Here is a 21,222-nt window from a genome sequence, read left to right as displayed (position 1 = left end):
AAAGAGGGCCTGCTGCTTCTGCTTCCAAGAGCTAATTCCTATGGGGTGATCCTCTGACTGCTTTTGTTTTCTGGATTTCAGCCTTTTCTGAGACCACCTCTATCCCCTGAGTTCAGATGATGTTTTCTGGGTACATTTAGGAAATTCAAGAACAGCTCAGGATTTAGTCTTTTTTCTTTTCTTTCTTTCTTTCTTTTTTTTTTTTTTTTTTTTTTTTTGTACTTGACTCTACCTTGTTTTGACATCCCCTAGACCCCAAGGTTTGGCCTTGGCACATTGTGGGACTAAGTAAAACCTTTCATCATCCCTACATTAGCTAAGATGCTCCCACCCAAGGATGCCCACTTTCAATGCCTTCCTCACTTCACTGCACCAGAGCAAAACATGTAACTACATCGTCTCCTATAATATGGGGGTGATAGCAGCACCTACCCCTGAGTTGTGAGGGTAAAATGTGATCATAAGAGCCAAGTTGTGTTTGTGGGATTAGCTTTCAAGCTGCAATCCTAAAGAATATAGGGTACATAGTTATGGATTGGGTGAGGAACTGGAACAGAAGCACCAAGTGGAGTGGGGAGAGGAGCTAATATTAAGAGCCATTTGAAAAGTTGTATGGAAATCTAATACATACAGTAGGAGTTTCCAAACATACACATATATGAAAGTAATCTAAATGAAATCAAATAACTGGCTCCCTTCACCAGATGAAACTTAAAATACTGATGTGAAATCTAACTGAGCTGTTGGCCAAAGGGGTCCCATGGGAATTCCCAAACAACTCAGGCTGCTGCCAAGACTACCAGTTCTTCTCCACAAACTGCTGGGAAGGCCCCATTACTGAAGACAACACCAACATAACTCAACAGGGAACCATTGAGCTGAGGCCTACATACAGCCTTCACCCTACTCAGTAGTAGGCCAGTCTCTGAGCTCAAGGCCAGACTGATAGAGTTCTTCGGGACAGGCAATGCTACACAGAGCAACCCTACCTCAAAAAATGTGACAGAGTAATGGCATTCTGCTCGACTAGATTAGTACCTTGCTTCATCAGCCAGGGAACCGTGGGAAAAAGAGGCTAAGAGAGTACAAAGGCCTGAGGGTATGGAGGACATAGACCCTCTAGATCAACGTGCTCAAAGCTCATATAAACTCAGACGGGGCAGCAAGCACGGGTCTGCCGGTTATTGTAGCTTCCGGTTGGTTGTTTTATGGATTCCTGAGTGTATGAGTGGATCTCTGATGCTTGTGCCTTCTCGGGCTCTTTTCCTTCTGTTGGTTTGCTTTGTCCAACTCTGATGTGTTCTCATTATTGTCCTTTAAAGGCTTTGGGAGGAGCAGAGGGAAGATACTATCAGAGTATAGTATGTGAGAGGGGAAAGTCTACTTCCTAAGTAAAGGAGGGAAAATGCTGGGAATGGAGTGTAGTGGCACATACCAGCATTTGGAAGTTTTAACAGGAAGATTTGAGTCTGAGTTTGGAGAGGTGTTCTTCCAGAGGACCCAGGCTCAATAGCATCCACATGGTGGTTCACAACTGTCAATACCCATAGTTACAGAGAATCCAATGCCTTCTTCTGCACTCTACATGTACCAGTCTCAGTACACAGACCAATACAGAACCAAATAAAAAGACAAAATTTAACATGTTTTAGGGGGTAGAGATAGCTCACTGGTTGAGAGTACTGCTCTTTCAGAGGACTAAGTTTGTTTTCCAGCACCCAGCTCTCAATACAACTCCAACTCCATGAGAACCAAAGCCTCTGGCTTTCAGGGGCATCAGTGTGCACCCATGTGCATGTGCACACACATTTTTTTTTAAAGAATAAGTAAAATCTTGGGGACTAGAGAGCTGCCTCAGTGGTTAAGAACACTTGCTCTTCCGGGAGATCTGATGACCTCATCCAGCACCTGATACATGACATATACACTCATTACACATGAATAAAAATTTCTTTATGTGATTTTAAGCCAGATACAGCAGTCATGAGGCATAGGCAGGATTGAGGTCAGCCTACTCTGCATAGCAAGTTCTCAGCTAGCAGGTTCCAGGAAGCTGCTGTTAGCATGGCTGTTCATGCACTTTTTCCCAGCCAGTCTGATTTTTGAAGATTCACTAATCCTCAGCCCTTTGCATGGAACATGCAGAATTTACTCTGTAACATTTAAGAATGTATTTTCTGGCACTTGGAAGGCAAAGGCAGGTTTGCCTTTTGAGTGTCAGGCTAGCCAAGGCTACGTAGTTAGGCCCTATTAAGAATGACTTCTTGGGCTGGAGAGATAGATGGCTCAGCGGTTAAGAGCACTGACTGCTCTTCCAGAGGTCCTGAGTTGGATTCCCAGCAACCACATGGTGGCTCACAACCATCTGTAATCTGAACTGATGCCCTCTTCTGGTGTGTCTGAAGACAGCTACAGTGTGCTCATAAAATAAATGTTTTATAAAAAAAAAAAAAATTGGTAACCCCAATTTACAGTCCCCTCCTTTTATCTTAGAGGCTACATTAGCAGGAGCTGGTGTGTAAGGAGATAAGGCTATAAGCAGTGGGCCCTGTCCAGTTTGCTGCACCTGGCCTAGCCCCAGTCAAATGTATAGGCAGTTGAGGCTTCAGGCCTCACTCAGCCTGTCATGGCCTACTAGCTAACATTTTATTATCCCTAGCATCTCCCACAAAGCATATCCCCAGTAGCTGTTGGGAGGACTAGAGCCAGTCATAGCAGGCTCTGAGGGGAAGGGTGGTAGGAAGTGATTTCAAGTTCGTGGTTTTGCCCTGCTGCTGAAAGGCCAAGGCAGTGTTTCTCTGAAGTAGACATCAGTGATAGACTGGTAAGATCAGGGCTGGAGAGGTGGCTCAGCGATTAAGAGCACTGACTGCTCTTCCAGAGGTCCTGAGTTCAAATCCCAGCAACCACATGGTGGCTCACACCATCTGTAATGGGATCTGCTGCTCTCTTCTGGTGTGTCTGAAGACAGAGACCATGTACTCATATATAAATAAATAAGTCTTTAAAAAAAAAAGACTGGTAAGATCAGTGAAAGAAGGGTAACTGAGCCTGGGCCACCAGCCTACATTAGGGAATGGGAACTGAATGGATCGGGCATGGGAAAGGCCTCAAATATCAGTCAAAAAATGATTTCAGTGGAGGAGAAAATAGGAGCCATTGAAGGGTCTTGACTAAAGGGATGTGGTGATCACAGGAATGAACATTGTGAGGCCCTTCTGGGACATAGTGCAGCCTGATGTAGCTGCTGCTGCTGTCACTGTCCTGAGCTGTGTGTCATGATGCAGATGCTAGACAGAGATAAGGTAGGTTGTGAGAGTACATAACATTAAAGACACAGTGTGTCCCCAGTACCCTCACCACAGAGACTAGACACCTGTACCTCTTAGGCCTTGTTACTTCAGGGCAGCATTGCAACTGCCTGGGGCTTGGCCTCCAATTACTCCCTCTTCATTCTGTTCCTTTTGCACTGATCTGAAGCTCTCCTGCCCCAACACCTCTCCATCCACTAAAGATCCTGCTTACGTGTGGAAATGTCAAACCAAATCACTCTGTCCTACAGGACTCCCAGAAGTATGGACCAGCTTCCACATAGCGGTTCTGAGCCGTCAGCAAGGGAGCAAGGATACATGTGGCTTGAATTAGTTGGACCTCGTAACATCTAAGGAGGCTGAGGCAGAAGAATAAAAAGTTCAAGACATGGGCAAAGGGGAGTTGCCTTATGACAGAAAAATGTGTAAGGTAAAGAATAAGAATAAAATGAAAAGTTTCAGTCACACAAAAAAAAAAAAGTTCAAGACATGCATTGGAAAGTTAGGGACATCCTATCACATAACCAAAAGTTGAAACTGAAGTGGGACATCGAAGTGTACAGTGAGGCAGGAGCATCACCCAAGTCTCACACTATCTCAGAACTAAGATTACAAGATGGAAAGTCTGAGGCTGTAGCTCAGCACTTATGTAGCATGTGCGCCCCTGGACTCAATCCCCAGTACTTCAAAAGAATAAAATAAAAATAATAATTCTGACACTTGGGAGGCAGAGGCAGGTGGTTCTCTGAGTTCAAGTTACTTAGTGAGACTGTCTAAAAACAAACTTGAAGGCCAGCTCTACCTCTAGGCCTGTGTCCCAGCACTTAGCAAACTGAGACAGGAAAATCTCAGCAAATTCAAGGCCTGGCTGAGGACCTTGTCTCAAAAAAGTTTTTTTAAATGTTAACTCTTGCTGAACAGAAAACATCCTGGGACATCAAATTAAAGATACACCCCTTGAGAGAGGAGCAGCTGGCTTAGGTTTTAAGCATCTTTAAGATATCAGTGGGGCCAGATGTGGAGGCAGGAAAATAACTTCAAGGCCAACCTGGGCTACATAGTAAAGCCTTGTCTCAAGAACAAAGCAAGAGACTGGTGAAACAGCTCAGTCAGTAAAGCTTTTAAGACCTGAGTTTAACCCCTAGGATCCGTAACTTTCAAAAGCCAGATAAGGTTGTGTTCTCAGTTCTAGGGAAGTAGAGACAGATGGATCCCTAGGGCTAGTTAATTAGCCAGCCAGCAAAGCCTCAGCATGTTCTAGGTTATTAAGAGATATTATCTTAAAAACCAAACCAGAACCTGAGGAACCATACTGAGTTGTCCTCCTGGCACACGTGCACATGTGTATGTGCAGACACATACTGAAAGCACAGTGTAGGTAACAAACCTCTCCAAGGAGACTTGGCCCATGTGGAACAGGAACAGATGCTGACTGCACATTCTGGAGCCTACTGGATTTAGGCTGCTGGGCCCAAAGCATCCAGGCCTCTCTTGAGGCCACTAGGGAGAAGCACAGAAAGGCCAGGCCTGCACTCCTGCCAGCAGAGCAGCAGAGCTGCTTTCCTGGCCATACCCCAGCATCCAGCAAGGGTCTGGCAGTCAGACACACAGGGTCATGAACGAAGCAGCACTCAGACCCTGGCCATCAGCCTTGCCTTAAAACCTACTGTAACTTTCAGAATGACGCTCCTTTAAGGGCCCTGCCTTCCTGGCTGCACCCCCAGTCTTCCTTTCTTCCCCCTGGTCTCAGTGTCCATCTTCTTTGGCTTCCATTGGTTGGCTGGAGATGAGTATCCCTGCCACTCTGAGCTTGGGATCCCAACATTCGAGACAGGTGACATCCATTCCATGCTTTTGTGAGACCGAACACCTTCCTACCACTTTAGGTGTCAGGTGTCATCATTGGCTACTCTTCAGGCTTGCCCTGGAGAAGCACTCCTGACCTACTGTGGCTGGTAGGACTCTTGAATATGCTATTAGGGGACAGTGGATAGGACAGGCCAGCCTGGCAGGTTCTGCATGAGATAGGGTCCCTCATGGAATCCAGCCAAGCAAGCCCTGTGGAGCTCTGAGAAGGCTCTGTAGGGGAAGCTGAACTTAGGCTGTGCCATTCCTCCTTTCCAGACAGTGCTCTGGATGGAGGGTCTGGCATAAGAATGCCTTTAGCTGAGTGGATGATGATGAAACTTCTGCCAGTTTGGCTGCTTCAGCTGGAAACCAACCACAGCTCTAAAGATAGGCTTTCTTCCCTGAGTCAGAGAGAGAGAGAGAAAGAGACCACCACAGGTGACTACCAACTTTATTGCCTCTGTGCTGAAATCCCAGGCTAGGGTTCAGAGATCTCTGGGGGGCAGTAGGCAACTCTAGGCCCAAATTATTGCTACTTTGCAAGGTCATCTTGGGGCTTCCCAGAGTGCCCTGAGAATGGGTGGGGTGAGAGCATGCAAATGATATGTAAATGACATGCAAACCAACCCAGGGTCTTCCAGAGGTCTCTGGTACAACCACTGATGCTAGAAATTTTAGGGCTAGTCCCAGAGTGATAGACACACAGGTCTCTACTCTATAGATTGAGTTGGTGTAGCCTCAAGGGTCAAGGTTCCAGGGTTTGGGGTGGGGGGTCCCTGAGCATCAGCCCTGGTTCTGCCACTGGTTGAGGAAGAACAGAAACTTAACCCCAAAACAGTAAGCAGAAAGTAGGACTCCCCTAGGCAGCTAGAGAGGTGAGGGATCTGCCTTGGTCACACAGCAAGGTAGAAGAAAAGGGGACCAGAATCTGGGTTTCCTGAATTAGGCAGAAGCCCAGGTGTTTGGAAGCTACAAACAGTAAAATAAATATAGCAAGCAAAAGGCCAGCTCCTGATGCCTGGGCTGAGAGACCCTCTACCACCTGACCAGGCCTTTAGCCTGGGAACAGGCAGGTTCCTTGATCTTAGTGTAGAGTTGGCCACTGCAGAGGGTTCTAGAGTGATAGGCAGGACTGCAGTCACCAGCTAAAGCAGACTCAGTTATTATTCATAATCCACCAGGAGGCTGTGGGTGAGAGGATAGGGAGTCAGGAGATATGGAAGGCTCCCCTCCTGGATCCCAGAGCTGTTGAGAGGACAGGGGTACAGCGCACCTGGGAAGAACACAGTGGTGAGAGTGTCCGGCGCCTGCAGGTGATCGATGAGGGTGCGCTGGAAGGCCTTGCTGCAGGGTGACTGCTGGTGCCTGGGAGGCCACGGAATACACAGGCTGAGACATCTGCTCTAAGATTAGTGCTCTAGGTCATTTACGCTTAGTCTGGCTCCTGGACTCAAGGCACCAACCTTTCCATTACTGCTTCTAGCTTCAGTCTTCCCCTTCAAAAAAGCTGGGAACAAGGTGCCTACATCACTAGGCTACTGCTAGAACTAAATAAAGGCCCCTAACATAGGGGCCTACTGACAGTAGTGTACACTCATCGAGTGCCTACTGTGCATCTGTATTGTATTGAGTTTGGAGGGTTTGGAGTTGGACAGGGTCTTGTTTATATATAACTGAGGCTATCCTTGAACCATCAAGTTCTCCTGCCTCTGCCTTCCAAGTGCTGGTGCAGTCAAGGCCAACTTGTATTATTGTTTTGTTTGTTATTTTGGTTTTTTGTTTGGTTGTTTTTTGGAGGTATTGGTTTTGTTTTTGGAGACAGGGCTTTGCTGAATTTGCTGTGAGGCCCAGATTGGTCTTGTAGTCTGAGCTCTCTTGCCTTTGCCATCAGGGTTGACATAATAGGCACACACTCAATACCTAACTTCATTTATTCCTTACATCTGGGACCCTGAAGTCACACAGCCAATGAATAGGAGAGCAGGACTTGAACCTGGTCCAACGCCTTCCAGAACCCCATCAGTGTCAGATGTTAGACCACCACTCACCTTCTCCAGGAGGCTTCGTCCTGCCAGAACTCATATAGGGTGAAAGCAGCATTGTCTAGCATCTTCTGGGCAGACACACTGCAGAACCAAAGAGGTAGCCAGGCTGGACCACAGCTCTGACCTCTCCTGCCTACCTGCCAAGGGTCTCATGGGAACCCTGCCCAGAGTACCCAGCCCTCCATCCCTCTCACCTCCCACCCACTCACCCATCCCACTGACTCTCCTGAAACTCACTGCAGACAATGGCTTTGGGCCCCTGTGAAGTTCATGTAGCAGCAGAGAGCACGATGGAAATCCTGCAGGGTATCCTCTGCCACCTGTACTTGCCTCTGTGCCACAAGGATGTGCTGGCAAGAAAGCACTAGTCAGGGGTAAGCCATGCTCAGTATAATCCAGCCTTCCTAATGTCATCTAGATCTGCCCCTGTGGATCAAGTCCCCACAGCCAACAAGACCTCCCAGCACCTGACTCCATCCTCCAAGCCATAGACTGACCCTCTGCTGTACCACCTTCCACTGTGCCTTCTAGCTTCCATTCCTACCCCAGGCCTGACTTCCACAGACACAGATGAGATAACAGAGAACCTAAGGTAGTCACAGAGCAAGAACCAAAACCTAACACCTGCCTACCAGATCTGGGTAGACAGATCTTGAGTACTTCCCAACTCACCGAGTCAAGACCCTTGGCAAAGTCCTCTTCATGCGTGGGTTCCAGCCTGGGTGCCTGCAAGAGACACAGAATATAGCCTCTAGTATGTATGGGCCTCGGCAGGTACAACACAAGTCCTCTCTAGGAGGCACTGGCCACCCAGCCCCTTACCTTGCACTCAAGCTGGTCTATGAGTTCCTGGAGGCGGTTGACCTGCAGCCGCCACTGCAGCTCAGCCTCTGAACTCCGCCCTGCAGAGGGACCAGACATCAGTCAGGGGCCCCTGAAGGGAGGCCACTCAGGGTGAATTGGGAACATTGGCAAAGCAAAGCCCTGAGAGAACAGGAGATGCCACACCTTTCCTGGCCCTATGCAGCCAGATCCTACCCTGCCACAGGCACACCTGTATCAGAGGATCCAGGAGACCAGGTTGGTGACCAACTGATGCTCCTCAGGGCTCTGCGTCCTGCCCTCCGGCTGCCACAGGACCTACTCTGCACTTTGATATTTTCTTCAACCAACCTAGAAAGTAGAAGGTTAGTCCAGTGTCTTTAGACCCATAGGATCAAGGACTGAGATTTCAGCACAGGTCCAGGCAAAAGGTGGGGCAAAACAGGTCTCCTTGGTCTTTGAAGCCCAGCCCCCAAACCACTAACCCCTTTTCAGCAGCTCATGCCTCTCTACGCAAGAATGTGGCCTACAGAAGGCTGGATGGAAGTGTGGAATTTGGGAACAAAAGGTACCCACACACCTGCAGCCCAGCAGCACCCTTACATACCGCTGACTACGGGCCTGGGCCTCCAGAGTGTCTGATGCCCCTTCCAGGGAGGTCTGCAGGGCGTGTAGCTGGTTCACAGTCTCCCGCAGCAGGAACCGTGTGACAAACTGGTCCACCTTGGAGGCCTGTTCATATTCCTGTGGGCAGGGCAGAGGGTGTCATAAGAGGGAGCTTATCTTGCTCACGGGAGCAACAGTGAAAGCAGATGGACAGGGCATGCAGGCCCAGGACAGGCTAGTTAACACCCACTTCCTAAGCAGCATCTTATTTTCTAGCCTATGCTTGCCTTGGCTTGTGATCCTCCGGATATGCCTTCCTAGTGCTAGGATTAAAGATGGGTACCACTCTGCCCAGCTTCTAAGGTCTCTTTTCCCAATCCAGATGGGCTCTGTTCATCCTTGCAGATATAAGGCTGATTCACAGGAATCATACCCTGCTGGCACACTGGGGTTTTCTAGATCTAAATTCCTCTTCGAAGTTAAGGATCATTCTCACCTTTGCAACTGCTAGTGAGGACTCTGGGCACACCCAGGCAGGGTGAAGGTACAGGGCATTAAGGCCAGTTTTACACATGGCACTGAATGATGTGGGATGCCACCCCTTATTGGCCTGCATTCGTTTGCTCTTTCATCCCATTCAGTGATCCATTTAATAAACATTTAGTGCATGCATTTTGTTGGAAGCTGTATATACAAGACATCTAGGTAACTGAACAGACACAAACACTCTTAACTACCCTGAGGCGAGCTTACACTACCAGCCTCTACTCAGTTCCTTGAAGGTGAGCTGAGAGGGATCCTGACCATACATCAGACCTTATACCAACCATCTTGGGACACTCACAGTCCTCAGCTGCTTTCACCATGGGCCTCAGTTTCTCCCACAATACTCCATTAAGATTCCCCTCAATAATTTCCTACATAGGACTAAGCCTAGTACTTACAGTCTAAGTTTTCAATCTGAAAATGTCACCACTGTTGTGGAACATAAGAGATCTACCCAGCTATATGCATGGACAGCCAAGGTTGCCCTTAGGAGCCCTCACCCCACCACCAACACCCAAACCTAAAATGGGAGTCCTGAGGAGCCGCAAAGATCCAGGCTCCATGACAACGCCAACAATGGGTTTCATTCAACTACGATGGTAGCTTCCGGACCAGGCTATGACAGACTGAGTCCTGCCCTGAGTCTGTGGGTTCTGCTTCCATGACATCATTTTAGTAATTTCCCTTTGGAGGTATAAGTTTGGTTTTCTGCTGTTTGCAACCAAGCCTGGATGGCCCTCTTGTGGTGTTTCTGAAGATAGCTATTAATGTACTTACATATAATAAACAAACCTTTAAAAAAAAAAAAAAGGCCAGGTTGGGTGTTGGAGAATATCTCAGTGGTTAAGAGCACCGGTTGCTCTTCCAGAGGATCTGAGTTCAATTCTCAGAACCTCCTCAGACCAGACTCATCCCAAGAATTTTGTTTAACCAACATAACAGTTTTTAGTAACCATAATTGACTCCACTTTGTATCTGAGGCCTTAAGAGGTTGAATCTTAGCCAAGGTTAAGCAGCTGATTAGTGGCAGGCCAGGATTCACATCAGTGCCGTAGAAACTCCCCCCTACTCACCCTTAAACACCCTATAAGCATTGCTTCGTTAAAGCACTAGCCCTGTTTTGCAGCCAGGAAGCTAAACAGTGGCCAGATTCTCCTAGGAGTTCCAGGGGAGGAGCAGAGCTTTGCTGTGGCCAAGTCACTTGTGAGCTCACAATACAATTCCCCTGAACGGGCGGGGTCAAACTGGGGCCCCTGGCTAGAGGGTAGGGCCGAGGCAGCATGGGCAGTGGCCTCTAGTAACCAGTCCTATCATGGGAAACAGCGGTTCTCACAAGAGGACCAAAGCACCCAATCAGGCCAGCAAGGACAGGCCACCTGACATGGACAAGGCCCGTCACAAGCAGTTCTTCAGCCACCTCAAGCGAAAGAAGCCAAGTGTGAGTATGGAGAGGCTGGAAGGAACGCAGGGTGCTGGAGGCTACACCTTTAGCCAAGAGCATGAGGGGTTAGAGAATCCTCTCTAGAGGAGCAGGATCCCTGGAACCTGTGTAGGTAGTATAGGGGTTCTAGAAGCAAGGGCCGGGGGTGGGGAGTGCTCTCTCAACCAGGAATCAAGCATGGTGTCTGGAACCACAGACCTAAAATATCCTTTACTCCTTCTCTCCAGCCCACAGCCTCGCAACATGCCACTTTCCCTTTTTTTCAATGGCGAGAGGCTCCTGACCCAGCCCGGGTGGGTGAGAACCCCCGCATCAAGGCTGGGAAAGTATGTAGTGATTCGCCCTAGGGTGGACAATGGGCTCCTGTGGGGAGGCAGGGGTCCCGGGGTGCGGGGCACAGTGGGGCTCGGGAGGTTGGGTACAGAAGAAACCTCAGGCCCTGCAAGGGCGTGTTCTTCTCTTCACACCGGCCTACCCCCAGACCAAGATCGTGCTGCTCTTTCCGCTGGACAAGCGGCTGCAGCTGGCCGAGACAGCGGCAGGCCCATTTGTGCGGCCCATGCGGCCAGCTGAGGACCCGCTCGGTGCCCCAACGTGCTTTCCAGCGGTGGCGCCTATGCTACGTGGGGCAGGCGACGGCGTGGACAGGCGCGAAGGCGTGCGCGCACGGGAGATGAAAAGGATCCTGGTGCTGCTACTGCAGCTGGACGCGCGGCTGCAGGAGGAGGGGTATCGAGTGGCAGGCAGGCAGGGTGGCGGGGCCAAGGCCCCGCAGTGCTGGCAGCCACTTTATGCACACCTGCTGACCCAACGCGAGGCCTGTGGCGAAGGCGACCCCCGTGAGGAGCAGCCACGCAAGCGGCGCCGCTGTCCTCGCCCGCGGCCCTGAGTGTCTGGCACAACCCCCTAGCGCCAGGACTCTGCTCAATAAAAGAGCACATAGCAACCCCCGCGTCTGCCACTTCTGTCCCTGTCTATCCTAGGGTCAAAATTGAGGCCCTGGGTAAGTAAGAGTAAATGGTACTTAGCACAGCCACAATGACCTAGAGCCAGGGCTGCCTTTAACTTACTTTCTGTGCACTAAGGTCAGCTCATGCCAAATCCATAGACTCAAAGTGGACTTGAGCTAACTTGGAAATGTTAGGAAGAACTTGTTTCAGGCAAAGCCTTGAGGACTCCAAGAGTCCCCAACATTCAAAAATCTCTCAGGCAGAAGAAGGGTTTCAGACTGCTAACAGACATCATCCCAGGAAGAATAATAGGTAGGTGGTCAGCCATGGTGGTGCTGGAACATCAGAGTCTGCTTATGGACCACACTCAGTAAAAGGGGCTTGAACTTCTAGTCTCTTACCCTACTGCCTGACAGTTCCCAAGCACTCAGCTCCCCCAAATTCTAGGGTTCCTTAGTCAAAGCACTTTCCTCCAGAGGTTACCTGTTCCATCCTCTACCCCATTTGTGGCCAAAAGCTTCTTCCAAACCACTAATCTGTCTATGGCAAATTAGTTTCCCTTGTTCATAATTCCCACTGTCTCTCCTCTACCTCTCTAAAGGCCAAGGTTAAAATTAGCGTATGCACACCTAGCACCCCATCCTGACTACCTCAGTGCTTGCCCTCAGCTCCTCCATACTGATACGGCACCCATGGCCTCCAGTGTCACTCTTACTGGACAGAAGCCACACCCAGCTCCAGACCAGACCCTAAAGCCACCACTTCTGACTGTGACAATACCAGAACTCAAGAGGTGAGGTAGGAGCATCTTGAATCCCGTGCCATAGGTTGCTTCAGAAAACAAAAATTCCTGAGTCTCCTTTCCTGCTACACACTGAAAATGCTTCACCTGGGGCCAGAGGTGGCAGGATGTCTCAGCTCACTAGAACTGTAAGCTACAAATTAAGGATGCACTTTTGTTACTGTCCACGGGCTGGGATTGTGTTGGAAGATGTGTGGCCCATACACAGCATGTATCTCCCCACTTGAGAGCTAACTGCTTGGCTCAAGCTACCTTGATGATCTCCCCCACAACTATAATTGGGAACTTAGAGACTATCCCGGTTATAACCATATGGTCAGATCCTGTTCCTAAGACCGGTTTTGCCCCTGTGGTCCACAAAATATCCAGGATCCTTGTATTAAAACCCTTATTTCAGCTTAAGTGCATCTGAGTCTTCTGTTTGCAACCAAAATGGTCTATCCAGGGGGCAGGGCTTATTGCCACCTTATGGAGTTAGAAAAAAGACCACGAAAGAGATTTGGACTTGCTTAGGCTTGCTTTGTGAGCTTCAGAACTGAAGGGGTCAGGCCAGACCCCTGGCCATCAGGGCTGGGCACGAGGGAAGTGCCTGTGGATGTGTTGTTTCTCTTTAGAACTGAGAGTTAAAGTGTTGTACATCTGGCCAGAGTACATAAATATTCCAAACAGTTGGGAGAAAGAATTAAGCACTGTGTTGGCCAGACAGGCCCTTAACATGGGCTCCCAAAGGGCTGCTGCCATCAGCCCATGCAAGGGGTGGGGGTGGAGTGCCTACAAGACTGAGGTCATAATGAGCCTAATCTAAGTTCCTTTCCTAAACGATTCCTTCCTTATACAGCCAAGCTAGGTGACGTGCCAAGAGAGCTGCCTAGAAAGGCCGGAACTCTGAGGCCCTAAGGAGGAATCAAGTCTTGACTGACACTTTGAGGTAGTGCCACAAAAAGGAACAGCTACTCTTAAGAGGCGGAGCCTCGCAGCCAGAGGCGGAGCCGAGAACCGAGAGGGCCGGTTATCCGCCCAGAAGGCCCATAGGGCTTCGGGGTACACTGAGCCCTGAAGGTGGCGTCTGTGCACCGGACTCGCCGCGCCCGCAGGCTGCCTTCATTGGACCATGTTGCTGTGGTAGTGGACCAAGGCTCCGGCTTCACTAAGGCAGGCTTTGCTGGGGAGATCAAGCCGCGCGTAGTGCTGAAAAGCTCGAGTCTGATGCCCAGTTGGGACCGGCCTGTGCTGCCAGGAGCACCAGGTTGCGAGCTGGCAGGAGGCGTGGCACGTGCACATCCTATCAAGCATGGAGTAGTAGTGGACTGGGAGGCACTGGAGGGACTATGGGAGCGCCTAATGGTGGGAGGCCTGCAGATCAACTCCGAGCAGTGGCCTGTGCTGGTGAGCGACTCGCCATCAGCACCACCCGAGGGGCGAGAGAAGGTGGCTGAACTGCTGTTCGAGGCCCTGACAGTGCCTGCGTGCCACATGGCCAGCACGGCGCTGCTGGCACTTTGCTCCATCGGAGCTTTCAGTGGGCTGGCTGTGGAGGCGGGAGCGGGCGTGTGCCACGCCACACCCGTCTACGCTGGTCACTCATGGCACAAGGCCACCTTCCGTCTGAATGTGGCAGGCAGCACCCTGTCGCGTTACTTTCGAGATCTGCTGGTAGCCGCATGCCCAGATCTTCAGCTGCAGGCCCTGCCCCGCAAGACCGTTACACAGCTCAAGAAGCGCTGCTGCTATGTGTCACTAGATTTCCAGGGTGATATCTGTGACCCTGCCCGCCACCAGAGGGCCTGTTTTTACCTGGGCAATGGCTGCTACGTGCGCCTTGGCAGTGAGCGCTTCCGCTGCCCTGAACCCATCTTCCAGCCAAGTCTCCTAGGCCACCCTGAGCCAGGACTGCCCACGTTGGCCTTCCAGGCACTGCAGAAGGTACCCACAACACTGAGGACACGGCTGGCCAATACGGTGGTACTAGCTGGTGGTTCCACCCTCTTCCCCGGCTTTGTGGAGCGCATGAACCTAGAGCTGGAGGCACAGTGTCGGAGGCGTGGGGACCCAGCCCTGCAGCCCTGTGTGGTGGCTCATCCTGAGCGGGGCACAGCTGTGTGGGCTGGAGGTTCCATGATGGCCTCCTTGCACTCCTTTCGGTGCCGCTGGATGACTCGGGCCATGTACCAGGAGTACGGCCCTTTCCTGGTGCGAGAAGTGTTCAATTGAGTTTTGTATTGATCCAGAATGGATAGTGTCACCAGGGGCTACTTCAGGAACAGAGGCTGCAACTCTGTCCTAGCATAGAGAACCAGATAAACAGATTCAAGTGTTCACTGCTGGCAGGGTTATCATGTGGGAATGGGCTGTCCTTTTCCCTTTCTGAGCTAACCCTGACCTCCATTTTGCTTTCAGTTTGAATACCCAAACCAGTTTAGAGAATGCCAGTTCAGCAGGGCCAAGCTTAAAGAATAATACTTGAAAAATTCTTACATGAGGGAACTAGAAGTCCTGTTCTCAGCTGTGTGCCCAGGTGAAAGACACCTGAAGGTGTCTTTTCCCTTTTTTTGTAGAAAGTGAGGTCAGAGGGCAGAAGAATAGTTATGTAGCAGGTGCAAGGCCTTGGGTTCTATCCTCAGTACCAAAACCAGTACATTCAGGTAAACCCCAGGCCTGTCACCCCTACCCCCAGGAGAGCCAAGGACACAGGGAGAGAAGATCTGAGACAGGATCTCACTATATTGCCCAGGCTGGTTTCAATCTTAAGCTCTCGTGCCTCTTCCAAGTGCTGAGGTTAAAAGTGTAAGCTACCTTCAGGCAGTGGTAACGTAAAAATTAATCCCAGCACTCAGGAGGCAAAGGCCCGTGGATCTCTGTGTTTGAGGCCAGCCTGGTCTACAGATTAAGTTCCAGAACATCCAGAAATACACAGAGTTAAAAAATGCCACACCTGTTCTTGGCAAAGATGGTTCTTAACACATAAAAGGAGGGTTGCTTTTGTTTTTGGTCACTTTCAGGGTCTGGAACACTGGCTGTCAACACTTGTCTATACAGGTTATAGCATAAGCCACCAAACTAGGCATATACCTACTGTCTCAAATGTCCTGAAGTCAGGCCCTGCCTATCCATGTACCTGTGGGCATTTATGAACTCCTCTATATCCCAACCTGTGCCTATTGGGTCCTGGTTTGACAGCCCCCAGCAATTATAACAGGCCAACAAAAAATTTGCTATGTTGCCTGCATTGTTTTGGATACAGGGAACAGAGCAAAGAACAAAACATAAGATGTCTGCCTGCTCCTCCCCCAACAGGGTCTTACCCTAGCCAGACTGTCATGAAACCGACAGCAAATCGTCCTGCCTCTGCCTCCTGGACATTGAGATTGCAGGCGTGAGCCACCACAACCCACTTAAGTGTTCATTATCACCCCTGGCTATAGACGGAGTTAAGGGCATAGTTGTTAAGTGACAGAACTTGAACCCAGCCTCCTTTTCCACATCCCTGAGCCACAGCAGGACAGCTCTCCACTGCCTCCCTGAGCCATGTCACTTCAGGTTCCCATAGGCCTTCCTTGCACTTACCAGCTTTGTAGTGTCCATGGCAGTGAGCACAGCACGGTTCAGAGACTCCAGCGCAGCCAGCACAGGCCGATAGACACCCAAGTGTGTGGAGAAATAGTCTGTAGACAGAAGAGGTCCAAGGGTTCCAGCCTAAACCATCTCCCCAGCCTGGAATTCTTCAGCTGCCCCAGCCCTCCAATCCCAAGAGGCCAGCCCCACAAAGCATCACACCCACCCGCCCAGGGGCTGGCACCAAGAGCCAGCATAGGCCTACTCACCACACAGCTTCTCTGTTTCTAAATTGCTGTGGGGGAAAGAAAATACATCTTTCAGACTCGTAGCTCCTGGGCCTGAGGAGCCAGACATAGATGCTGGTGTCCTTACCCCTTCTACTCAGCCTCACATAGTATGTCTGGTGGGGGAAGGGTCACAGGCCCTTCAGAGGGTCAATCCAAGTCCTTGAAGCCTTGAATGCTGACCTAATCTGGGATTTACACTACGGAAGTGGGAAGGGAAGGGAGAGGGCAGCTGTGCTAGTCATGGCGTGTGTGTCCCCAAGTGAAGAAGCAGGGAAGGAACATACACTTGAACCAGATGTGGACATGTGGGAGGCGGGAAAGTGTGGATTCCTGCATCTGCATCCACAGGCAGAGGCAGGCAGAACCCAGCTGTCCTCAAACATCCTCTGCTTGGGAATGGAAGGGCTGAACATAGTTGGTGACTCAGGTCTGGTTATTCTGGGGTCCCAGCTGGAATCAGTGTAGCAACAAGACTGGAGCTGGAGAAGGTGTGGGCGGGTTGACAGAGTCAGCACTGGCCCTGTTGTCTCTCCCCACCCCCTGTCCTCCAGCAGGGACCTGACAGCAGGGGACACAGTGGGTTGGGACAAGCTGGCCTGGCTCTGCCACAGCAAGCCAGCCCTCTATTATACTCACTCAGTGAGATGCTCATCGATGCCGCTGAACAGTTCCTGCAGCTCGGCAGAGCTGAGAACCCCATCAGCAAAGTAGTTCTGGAATTCTTCGAACGAGAGCTTACCATCATCTGGGAAGAAACAGGGGTGCTGTTGCTACCCTTGAGTCACTTGGCCAGACAGCCTAGGGTTCTGACCTCACTGGGGGCCCTGACTGTTCTGAACAAAAGGACGAGTTCCCCCAAAAGCATAGGCTTGAAAGAAATAGGGCCTACCCTCTTCAGGATACATTTGGTGGGGACTTAATGTCTGCCGAATGGAAATATGAGAGAACAGCCTGGGACACATCAGAGCACAGCTTAGGAGTCAAGGGCACAGTCCCTGGCCCCACAAACTAACCTTGCCCCAGGGTAGAAGAGACCTCCAGGTTCCAGCCCCAGGACCTTCCCAGGAAGTCACAGAGAAGAACGTGAAGCCTACCCACCAGCCAGACTCTACAAAGCAGCAAACTGGCTGGGATGAGAATGAGCTCCCCTCATGGGGGCATGTAAGCAGAGGCAGAGAGTAGAGAGCAAGGTGATAAAAGACAATGGGGTCTGCTCTGTCTGAACTACACCAAGATGGGGAGGGTATGAGCCTCTGCAGCAGAAGTTATTGAGAGTAGGTATCTTTTGGGGGAGGGTTTTTTGTTTTTTATTATCTTTTATTTTCCCAAGACAAGGTACACTTTCTCTGTGTAGCCCTGGTTGTCCTGGAGCTCACTCTGTAGACCAGGCTGACCTCAAACTCGGAGATCCACCTGCTTCTGCCTCCCAAATGCTGGGATTAAATGTGTGTTATGTTAAATTATAAGTATGTTAAATAAGTATGTTAAATTAATGGTCCCCACCAATTTGAAGAGACCCACGAAAGGGCGAACACTGGGACCACAAAAGAGACTGAAACAAGAAAAGTGAAGGCCAGATGAGTGCCTCACCCAGCCCTCATTCAGAGACCCTAAGGTGATGTACCCACACAAGGCTGAATTCTAGGCCCACAACTGACTCACTTCTCTGAGTCTCTACTCCTTTGCCCATAAAATGGAATGAAGGATTCCCACCTAGCAGCACACTGTTATAAGGACATAACAAGGTTTTGCATACCCATCACCCTGAGCTTCAGTACTGTCTTATTTTTTTTTTAAGATTTATTTATTTTATGTACACTGTAGCTGTCTTCAGACACACCAGAAGAGGGCATCAGATCTCATTACAGATGGTTGTGAGCCATCATGTGGTTGCTTGGAATTTGAACTCAGAACCTCTGGAAGAGCAGCCAGTGCTCTTAACTGCTGAGCCATCTCTCCAGTCCTAGACTACTGTCTTAATATAAGCCCACCTCCAGCCTCAGATCAAAGTGCACTTCCCTGACCCTATTCTGTACACTCTCCAGGAAGGGTTTCTTGCTTGATCTCCCATTTTGGGCTCTCAAAGCTGCACCTCCAAGGCCCGGGCTCTCGTACGCTGCCCCGTACACACACACACACACACACACACACACACACACACACACACACACACACACGGACCCAGGGGAAAGAAACCACTCACCATTCTTGTCTGCTCTGCGGAAAACCTAGGGGACAAAGGGAAATAGTGGGTGCTGTGAGTGGAGCCAGGGAGGTAGGAGTCCCCCTCCCAAGCCAGTGGAGCTCCAGCTTGCCAGCTCCCCAGCATTGCCTTCCTGCTCAGGGCGGTCCGGCAGGAGTCTCCAGCAAGGTAGCACAGGAAGATCACACAGCAAGCCCTAATGCTGACTCCCTCCTGCTGAAGGGCTGGCTTCACAGTGGGTGGGTGCTCCTGGCCAGTTCTCTGTTCCTTCACCTCCCACAGCTGGAGTGGAGCCGGAGTTCGCTCTGATGTAGCAGCCTTTGGCATGTCCCCAGTTTGAAGAAGCTTGGACAGATGGGCTAAGATTCATCCTGAGAAGCCTTGGAAGCCATGTCAGATCTGAATCCCCACCGCCACCCAGACTTTTCTGGGTGTTCTCTCAAGTCCACACTATTTTCCATCTACCCTCGCTGAACAGGCTCTTTCCCTTGTGCCTGTTTAAGACTGGCAGGCAGTGGCTGGCCGGTTGTGGGTGCTTTGGTTTTCTCACTAGTGTGTGAGGGAGCAACTTAGAATTTAACCCTTCCAGGGCTGGGACCGCTTACAAGACCAACTCATCATTTAGACTGTGGGCATCTGTGTATACACGTTTGTGTAAGGAACAAGAAGGATGGCAAAGGTCAACAGATTTTATTTGCAGAGGCAATGATGAAACAGACAAGTTCAAAGCCTGAACAGAACCCATATAGCTCAGTGGCCTGAATGCTAAACTCTTCCACCTAGTTCCCTCAGAGTCACTGGGCTAATCAACCAATATAACCTGTAGGCCAACTCAGAGAAGGTCTGCTACTAGATTGGGATCACACAGCAGCTCAGTTAATGCTGGGGTCATTAGCATGGGAGTGGGGCTGGAGAGCTAAGCTTGGAATAAGACACTCCATCCACATGCCAGTGCCTCTTGACCTGGAACATGCCTCCTCGGGCCTGAAGGACCATGATCAAGGTGCTGAGTCACTAGGGCACTGGGGAGGGGGCTAAACAGCCTCTTACACTGGCCGGGACTTCTGGAGTAGAGCCAGGAGAGAGCCAGGACCTGCTGAGCACACAGTAAAAGGGAGAAGAGGGGTGCTCAGAATAGTGGCTGACAGAGGCTAGGATGCTCTACAGCTACAAAAGGGGGCTCAAGGCCACCTGCTGCCCATAAGAGGAGTCCCTTACCAACTGAAAGACTTCCGCCCGTGATCAGGCCTGGGGCTTCTGGGGGCAGGACACAGCTCCTTCTAGGTCTAGGCTCCCCTATCAGCCCAGCAGGGGCTGCCCTGGAACAGGCTGCTGTGGCTGAGTGTTGGCAGCCCCTAGCCCCAACGGGCACATTTGGGGTGAGGGGCAGGAGAGGGACAAGGAGAGACTCGGCAAAGCACAGACAGCATAAGGAACACAAAAGCAGGAAGATCAGAACAGCAGGATCACAGATAGTCTAGGAGAGGGACCAAAGCAGAACCAACAGATGTGGAGAGACAGCGACAGAGGACTGAGACCTAGAAAGCCCGATGCCCGCCCACCGGTGCCCCACTCACGTCCTGGAAAAGCGCGTGTCCCGCGGCAGGCACAGAGTGCCGCGGCGGCTGGGGCGCAGGTGGCCCGAGCAGGCACACAGTCAGCAGTCCAGCGCACGCCATGGCTCAGAGGCTTGCAAGGCTGCGGGTTGCGGTTACCAGGCCGCCCAGACTGGCTGGGGGCGGGGCGCACGCCCATTGGCCCAAGCACGGCCCCGCCCCCACCTGGCCTCGGTTTCCCCCGCCTGGAAGAAGCTTCTAAAAGAAACGGGGTAAGAAGTCACCCCAGAAGTCACTGGCAATGACATCTTGCCAGGAGTCCCACAGGAACGGGCGCTCCACCCAGTTGGGTGTGGGCAGACAAAGCTTTAAGTGCAGGAGCCCTAATAGATCAGACCCATAAAGCTTTTCACATCTGAGAATCTATGCGCTTCCCAGCCAAATGAGGATAACAATGCTCTCCCGCCGAACCCTTAGAGCTTAAGATTGTAAATGCTCAGTTCAGAGGACTTCCACCTACAGCCATGGATTTCCGGCCACCCCTTCCTTCTCCCAGATCTCTGCCCCAGCACCTCTTCCAGAAAATTCCCTGGTCCTCTCACAAGGCTTAGAGGTAATGCTGCAACGCACATACACACAGGAAAGCAAACAACACAAATACAATTCACTGTGTGTGCTCCATCTTTACTAGTGCTCAGAAATGACCGGAAGGTGCACAGCAAGCTGACTCTGACACGCCCTTTTCCGTACTCAGGTAACATGCATAACTTCCTATCTACCATTGGGTCAGTTTTCTTCTCAAGGGGTTACAAACTGAAAGGAAATTAAGTCAGATAGGAACAGGGAACGAACATTCCCCCCAACACTAGCCTCACACTGGTGTAGAGTCCCAAACCCAGCCCTAACATCATCAAAATGTTTATTAAAATCAAAGCAGGAGGGAACAGAACTGTTTGAAAACACAGGTGCAGACTGGTGACTGGTGGGTAAGGACGGTGGAGGAGCACTTCAACCACAGGGAGGACCACACCCACCCGCTCAGTCAGCCAAGGTCCTCACTCACCCTCGTGCATTCGGCCAGGGTGCTGGTACAACCTTCTAAAAACGGGAATGTTTCTCCAGCCCATCCATGGCTGTCAGTCTGTCTCCCTCTCCCTTTCCCAATAAATAAACTGCTTGGGCCTCAGCTCCTTTTGGGTAGGGGACCCTGTCCTTGCTTCAGAGAACAAGGAGTTGGGGTATCAGCCCCA

General features: G+C 50.7%; 3 protein-coding genes across 3 annotated transcripts; 2 read left to right on the top strand and 1 right to left on the bottom strand.

Annotated features, from left to right (window-relative positions):
* Positions 1 to 5,627: 5,627 nt before the first annotated feature.
* On the bottom strand, positions 5,628 to 20,127 carry NECAB3 (N-terminal EF-hand calcium binding protein 3). Its single transcript, XM_080925156.1, has 13 exons — positions 19,994 to 20,127; positions 18,417 to 18,441; positions 16,850 to 16,958; positions 16,193 to 16,218; positions 15,936 to 16,033; positions 8,634 to 8,770; positions 8,259 to 8,377; positions 8,027 to 8,106; positions 7,877 to 7,930; positions 7,442 to 7,554; positions 7,208 to 7,285; positions 6,433 to 6,524; positions 5,628 to 6,344 (listed from the first exon to the last, which is right to left on the bottom strand). Exons 1-13 carry the CDS (start codon positions 20,093 to 20,095, stop codon positions 6,316 to 6,318), a joined length of 1,062 nt encoding a protein of 353 aa, XP_080781282.1. The 5' UTR covers positions 20,096 to 20,127; the 3' UTR covers positions 5,628 to 6,315.
* LOC308427181 (uncharacterized protein C20orf144) lies at positions 10,491 to 11,508 on the top strand (the record flags this gene model as incomplete). The annotated part of the gene is made up of 3 exons (XM_080925210.1): positions 10,491 to 10,616; positions 10,886 to 10,945; positions 11,101 to 11,508. The coding sequence occupies 3 exons, from the start codon at positions 10,491 to 10,493 to the stop codon at positions 11,506 to 11,508; spliced, it is 594 nt and encodes a 197-aa protein (XP_080781336.1).
* On the top strand, positions 13,845 to 14,582 carry ACTL10 (actin like 10; the record flags this gene model as incomplete). The annotated part of the gene is made up of 1 exon (XM_080925091.1): positions 13,845 to 14,582. The coding sequence occupies one exon, from the start codon at positions 13,845 to 13,847 to the stop codon at positions 14,580 to 14,582; it is 738 nt and encodes a 245-aa protein (XP_080781217.1).
* Positions 20,128 to 21,222: the final 1,095 nt, after the last annotated feature.

Source organism: Micromys minutus, assembly GCF_963924665.1.
Source record: "Micromys minutus genome assembly, chromosome: 11".
NCBI classification, from domain to species: Eukaryota; Metazoa; Chordata; class Mammalia; order Rodentia; family Muridae; genus Micromys; species Micromys minutus.
The sequence above is the reverse complement of the archived record's forward strand: the minus strand, read 5'-3'. Positions and strand labels throughout refer to the sequence as shown.